The sequence below is a fragment of the Macrotis lagotis genome, chromosome 1 (genome assembly GCF_037893015.1).
Source record: "Macrotis lagotis isolate mMagLag1 chromosome 1, bilby.v1.9.chrom.fasta, whole genome shotgun sequence".
In the NCBI taxonomy this organism is placed as follows: Eukaryota; Metazoa; Chordata; class Mammalia; order Peramelemorphia; family Peramelidae; genus Macrotis; species Macrotis lagotis.
Window position 1 is genome coordinate 910,069,495 of NC_133658.1, and position 7,075 is coordinate 910,076,569.

Consider the following 7,075-nt stretch of genomic DNA (forward strand, 5'->3'; position numbering starts at 1 on the left):
TCTTATTAACATAGGGGGAAATGTTCATGGGTCTTGACTTCTTACTTACTGGCAAAGATGACTGTTATGTGAAGGCTGGGTATTTCACAAAAAGAAATCAATCTTTTTTTATTTGTTTGTTTACCGGGAACATTGTTTGAGAAACTTATTATACTTTGATATCACCTAACACTTTTGCCTCAGTTATCTCATCTGTAAAATGAGTTGGAGAAAGAAATGGCATACTGCTCCAGTATTTATGCCAAGAAAACCCCAAATGGTGTTACAGAGAGTCTAACAGGACTGAAATGATGGCACAACAACTAAGTGTAAGCCCCAGGGTTCTTGGGATTCCTTTGGTGTCAGGGGCCCCATTGATGAGTTCATCATTGTTTTATTTTGCTATACTCATTCCCTCCTCCCTCTGGAGAAAAGCACCTGATAGGTCTCCTCACTGTCTAACTATAATTCTTAACCAAACAGACACACAAATATTCAGTTGTAAGAAAAGACAAACAGCCCCTGGGTGAGAGTGAGAAGGGGGAAGTGGCGGGAGAGGCATCATCCCCTTTCCCAAGCCTGGCTGCATGGTTTGCTTTGGGGTGAAGGGACTGTCTCTCATGTCTCCCATCCTGGAGGACTCCTTGGAGGAGAAGACCTTTGTGAATTCTCCCAGATGTGGGAGGGGAAGCTGCTTTGTTAGAAGACAGAGAATACAAAGTGAACCTGGAAGACAAGAAGCCTTTTAATTTAAAATTTTTTTTTTTTTAGATCAGGGCCTCTCCCTGGGCAGGAATCTGGTAGCAGGCTTGGTGCCAGCCCCACCCAGAAAGTCTAATTAGGTAGGGTGGGGTAGTGGGGGCTTGATCCCCTAGAGGCTGGGTAAGGCAACTTCCGGAGGCTGGGGGTTAAAAGGGGAGTCTTGGATTTAGGGACCAAGAGCAGAGGAGCTAGTAGCCCATACAAGACTAGGCTGCCATTCAGCTACCCAGAGCACCTCCCCTGAGACACTGATCAAGAGCCCTGGTAAGACTTGGGGCTTTCTCCCTTCTCAGGCTTAGGGCAGGGGGAGGCTTAGGGTCTTTCAGGAGCAAAAAGTCAGCAGTGGGTTTGGAGATGGGGGTAGCTGATCTCACTGTGTGATTCTGGGAAAGTCACTCTCTGGGATCTTGAGATCAGAAGCCACTTAGAATGATATTTGGGAAGAGCTGCCCACCATAACGGAACTGTGAATGTTGCGGGGACAGGCTTTCCTGAAGCGGCTTCCCTTCTCAAAGGTTTCAGGGGCCCTCTGTGAAACCTGGGTAGAGATTTGCCTAGTTTGCTCTTAGGGAGTCAGAGGAGATGCTAGAAGGGGCTGTTATTACTCTAATTATTGCTGTTATTACCACAATTAGTGTATTCTCCTACCCTGCCTGGGGGCTCCACTTAGTGAGTTATTCAGTAGGGAGGCTGGTTAATCGGTGGGTTGGGGGGTGGGGTGGAACCAGGGCCTGGGAGGCTTTCCAGTTTCTGGAGATGAACTGGGTTGGGCAGAGTTGGGGGAATCACTGATCTCCTTAGCCCTGAAAGGACCTCTTTCTCCCTCTCCTCCTTCAGTTCCAAGCATGAGGAATAGAAGTTTCCTCCACACTGCCCTATGGCTCTTGGTGCTTGCCTCCTGCAGGGGTAAGGAAAGATATGTTGGGAATGAGAGGGAGACAAGCCAGGGATCCCCAGCAAATTATCCTTGGCTTTCCATCACCACCATTCTACCAGTATATTGAGCTCTTCCCCCTCCCCACAACCTCATCCTTGAATTCAACCTCCTCTCAGTTCACCACTCAACCATTTCCACCCTCAACCCCTCTCCATTCCTACAACTGTCCTTCACTTTTCCATCTTCCTTTCCCCCACTTCCATCCCTAGCATGATTCACATCCCAGGTCTTTACTTCCTCCTTCCAGAGGGTTTCCAGCAGCCCTCCCAACTCCACCTCTCAATCACACAGTAGTAGAAAGGTAAAAAGCATAGTTATTCAAGTCCTTCCACCTCTCAGCCTCAGTTTACCCATTACTAAAACAGAAATATATTACCTGACCTACTTACTCACCCCAATATGTTATTGGGACAGTTGAATGGGCTAGGTAAACTTCAGAACTTTATAAAAATATTAATTAATATTTCACAATATTGGTAGAATCTAGAGCTAAAGGATGTAAAGTACTAATAGTCTTGAAGGATATTATCTTTCCCTTTGTTTCACCAATTTCTGTCCCTCTAACATGTATCTCCCCCTCCCTTTCTGAGATTCACCCTCTCTTCTAATTCCTGGTCTCTTTGGGGTCCTGGTTCTGTCCCTGGCTCTCCTGTGTTGGTCCCCTCCTTTGTCTCTATCCTCCTTTCTCTTTGGCCCAGCTCTCCACTCTCAGGTGTTTTCACCTCTCTCTTTTTGTAGCTGCACCTGGAACCTCAGTTTCCCCAATCCCGGAGGCTTTGGAGGCCCCTGAAGTCTTGGAGGTCACAGGGGACAGGATTACCCAGTGCACCCGTGGCTCTCAGCCTTGGCATGTCTCGCTCTTCAAAGACCTCTCATTCCGCTGTGCTGGGGTCCTGGTGGACCGCAGTTGGGTATTAACCGCAGCCCATTGCGCAGAAAGGTATAGTCCACAAAGAAGGAAGCGGCCAGTTCTGACCATCTTATTTCAGGATAAATCTAGGACTGGGGACCGAGAGCTGTCTGTGGATGGGAAAGACAAAGGAGGTATGGGGATATGGTTGGAGGTGGGGCAGAAAGGGAGACCTCCCAGATCTTGAAGTCCCACAGCGGACTGGGAAACTGAAGCCTGGAATGGTGAATGACATGCCTAGTGTCACAGTAATCAGAGGAAGAACCAGGTTTCAGCATCACAGGATTTACAACTGGGAGGAACACCTGGGATGTCCCATTAGTTATGACCTCTCATTTTGCTGATGATGTCTCTGAGGCCCTGACTCACAAACCTAGCCCTCTCTAACGTCAATATTCTCAGAGGACTGTGGGAAGGGAGGTAGGATGAGGAAAGACTGCCTAGGTTGGTCCAGAAGGTCTGGGAAGGGGAAGGAAGTGGAGTGGGGCCAGGTCAAGGACTTCCTGGAAAGTGGTTGGGCTTAGGTTTTTCCCCTCTGTCTTCTGTCCTGGACAGATGGCTTTGGGCCAAAGTTGGTGACTACCATCTACTACTACCTGATGGAGGTGAACAACTCAAGATTAGCTCCCTTATGATCCCCCACCCCAAGTACAGGGCAGGTTCTGGTCCTTCCCTGCCTTCTCGAACAGATGAGCATGACCTTCTTCTGATCAAGCTTCGTCGGCCCGTCATCTTGGGACCTCGGGTTCAGGTCTTACCTCTGGCTAGGACTTGTGCTGCTCCAGGGACTCTATGTCAGGCTGCAGGCTGGGGGACCACCAGCCAACCCCGAGGTAAAGGGTGCTTAGAAGATCAGAAACCTGGGTTCTGGGTGGACTGGGGACTGTCAGTTCAAAGGCCCATGGTATGTACCCACCAAGGGGATTAGGGTTGGCAGCCAAGATCCCTGGCTCCCCAACTTTGTCTTCCCTTCACCAGTGAAATACAGCAGGAACCTATCCTGTGCCGGGGTCACCGTCCTGTCTCCCAAGGAGTGTGCGATTTCCTACCCTGGGGTGCTGACAAACAATATGCTATGTGCTGGTTTGGACAACGGCCAGGACGCCTGTCAGGTGAGCATTTCAGTTTTCCCAATACTAATGAAGGCTTGGGCCCTTCGAAGCCAGGCGCTGGGCCAGGTGTGGAGATACAAAATCCAAACAGAAACAGTTCTTGTGATCCAGGAACTCATATCCTACTGGGGGGTGGAGTGGGTGGGTGGGAAGCATACAGAGCAATTCTAAGGGGGAGAGAGAGAGAGAGAGAGAGAGAGAGAGAGAGAGAGAGAGAGAGAGAGAGAGAGAGTGACTGCTAACACCTGGGGGGCCAGGGAGTCAATCCAGATGTATTCATTAAGATACATGTCTGAAAGTGTTCATACAAAGACAAAAATGAGATAGTCATTGCCCTGAAGGAATTCACATTTTATAGGAAAGATCTGATTTAAGAAGCTATAACTGAGCTTGGGGAGAGCGAGTTGGTGCTGTAGTAGACAGAGCAATAGGAATAAAGTCAACAAGATCTGAGTTCAAATGTGGTCTGAGATACTTTTTGACAGAGTGTCCCTGGGCAAATCACTTGACCCTGATTGCCTCAGTCTCCTCATTTGTAAAATGAACTGGGGGAAGGAAATGACAAACCATTCTTTTATCTCAAAACTGGGATCATGGAGAGTCAGATACATCTGAAAATGACTGACCAACAGCAATATCTGAGTGTATTTGGAAGGAGGCTAGGGATGAGCTAAGGAGGGGATCCATTTCAGAGAAGGGACACTGTATTCCTTTTTGCAGGACTCAGATGGGTGATAGGGGGACAGCTAGTGGACCAGTTTTACCAAGAAGGTTATGTCAATAGGGAGGGATTCCAGGTTAACTGGATATCAGCATTGGAAGGACATAAAAGCAAAGAGAACTTGGAACATAAGTATAAAATATTAGGAATTTTAGAACATGGAGTCTTATCTAAGTTATTTTTTTTTTATATATGAAGACAGAGCAGAGAGAAGTGACTTGTCCAAAGTCAGATGGGGACTGAAGGCAAGGAGACTTAGAAAATATGAGGGACAGTACATTGTGGTTTCTTTAAATTCTAAAGTCATCATCTCTATAATGGAGAAGATAGTCAAGAGATGTTGAAACTCAAGCTAGGCTCTTTTTCTGTCTTTCTCTAGAGTGACTCTGGAGGACCTCTGGTGTGCAATGGGACCCTCCAGGGCATCCTTTCCTGGGGTGATTACCCCTGTGGTTCAGCTCAACGGCCAGCTGTCTATACCTCGATCTGTAGATATACCTCCTGGATTGAGAAGACTATTCGGAGCCACTGACCCTCCCTGAGTCCCCTACAGTCTTCCCAATAATCTTGTGACCCTCATGTCTTCTGTCCTTCCCACCCAGACCCTGAGTGTTTGACTCTACAGTTTTCTACCCAACTAGCTTCTATTTGCTTGATGCAAATATTTCTCAGTTCTTCTGGCTCACAGAGTCTATCTTCTCAAAGAACTAGGCAGCTATGACTCTCCTCTCTGGGACCTAAGGGTCTGGTCTCTTAGATTCCATGTCCTTGAGGAATTGAAGCATCCAAGCTCCCTCCTTTCACTGTAGTGAGATAGTCAGAGACTATAATCTATTTAAGAGAAATGCCCTGAGCATCCATCTACCTGGGACTTCAACAGAGGCAGCTCCACCCCTCTTTTCTGAGATTTGGGGCAGGCCCCTTACCTCCAACCACTTCCTTTTTCCTCCCATATCCTGCTTCCTGGTCCTCCATCTGTCAGGGTAGATCTCTGCATCGCTTGGAGGTCAAATTCACAGTCTCCCCTCTTTAATTTCTATATACCTTTACCTCACTTACTCTTTGGGTCAGTTGGAACACTGCCTGTGGGCCCTTGGAGACATTTTTGAAATAAATATTTTCAAAGACATTTTTGGGATTCTTAGTAAAATTAGGAGAGGAGACCTAAAAGAGACAATTTTCCTACAAATTTCTCATATTTTGGAACTTCAGTTTTCTAACATATACTTGAGATACTCTAATGAAAATACCTAATCTCTAAAATGAGTTGTTTTTTTGCCTCACTACGCTTTGGGGCGTGATGGGTAAAATCTGGAATAATGAATAAAACAAAGGCTTGAACTCCTGAGCATAGGAAATTGAGACCAAGTCTCCTTAGTTTGGCACTGGACCCCAAATACAGGGGAGACAGTTTTTAATTCATTAAGCAAGAAGATATGAACTAGGGTATAAAATTAAGTAAACTGATTTCAGGACAACTGAATGGATAGAATGCCATGCCTGGATTCAGGAAGATGAGAGTTCAAATCCAGACACAAACACTTATGTGACCCTGGACAAATCCCCTTTGCTGACTTGTCTTGTCTATAAAATGAGCTGGAGAAGGAAATAACAAACCAGTCAGTCACTTTGCCAAGAAAAGCCCACAGGGGATCACAAAGACTGGGACATAAAATAACATCAAACATCTTTGCCAGTTTCTATGCTAAGCACTGAGGATAGGGGAGAAAGTGAACAAAAACCCTCAAGGAGCTTATATCTGAATGGGGGAGAGAGAAAGCACATATATTGTTATATGTGCACATATAAAATTCATATGAAATGAGATAAAAAGGAACTTTAGGAGAGGAAGACACAAAACTATTTATTGACAAGAATAAAAGGTGACCCATAAGCTCTGGGCATGTTTCATAAAGGGAGAAATGAGAAGAGATCCTAGATCTGGACCTGGACATCACCTCCAAGACTGTCTCTTCTAGTCCCCATTTAGGGAAGTGATTTCCCTAAAGTCACTCAGCCTAAGTAGTAGAACTGAATTTAATTAGATTTTTGTCTGGTTTCAATTTGAATCCCTCCACTGTACTATACTGCAGATTGGGGATCATTGGAGAAAGATATGGTGAGATGCAGGATATGAGAATTACAGAGCCAAGATGGATGTGGAAAGGGAATGTTAGAGGGAGATGGGAAAAGAGGTGAGATGGAGGAATGAGACCTCTCAGAGAAAGAAGGGATCTGTGTTTATGATAAGTCAAATGCCATGGTGAAAAGAATTCTGGACCAGGAGTCAGGAAGACCTGAGTTACAAACCTATTTCAGGAAATTAGTAGTTCTATGATCCTGGATATTTAACCTCCAGGCTTCATATTCTTCATCTGTAAAATGAGAGGATGTACTCAATGACCTCTGAGGTCTCTTCCAGCTCTAAATTTATACTTCTGAGGTCAACATATATGAGATGGTTAACATGTTGATGTGAGTGTGTTAGGGCAACTCCTTCTGGGGAAAAAATAGGGAGATGTGAAGATCAGAGGATGAATATTCCCAACTATAGGCCCTATCTCCAAAGGAAAGATGCCAGTTATGTGATTTGTGTCCCAGAGCCATAAGAAAAAATTCACCTGAAGGCAGCTAGATGGGGCAATGGATAGAGC

General features: G+C 45.8%; 1 protein-coding gene across 1 annotated transcript; it reads left to right on the forward strand.

The window, feature by feature from the left end:
• Positions 1-907: 907 nt before the first annotated feature.
• On the forward strand, positions 908-6,638 carry KLK10 (kallikrein related peptidase 10). The gene is made up of 6 exons (XM_074219516.1): positions 908-1,005; positions 1,579-1,647; positions 2,417-2,618; positions 3,144-3,421; positions 3,567-3,700; positions 4,801-6,638. Exons 2-6 carry the CDS (start codon positions 1,587-1,589, stop codon positions 4,951-4,953), a joined length of 828 nt encoding a protein of 275 aa, XP_074075617.1. The 5' UTR covers positions 908-1,005; positions 1,579-1,586; the 3' UTR covers positions 4,954-6,638.
• Positions 6,639-7,075: the final 437 nt, after the last annotated feature.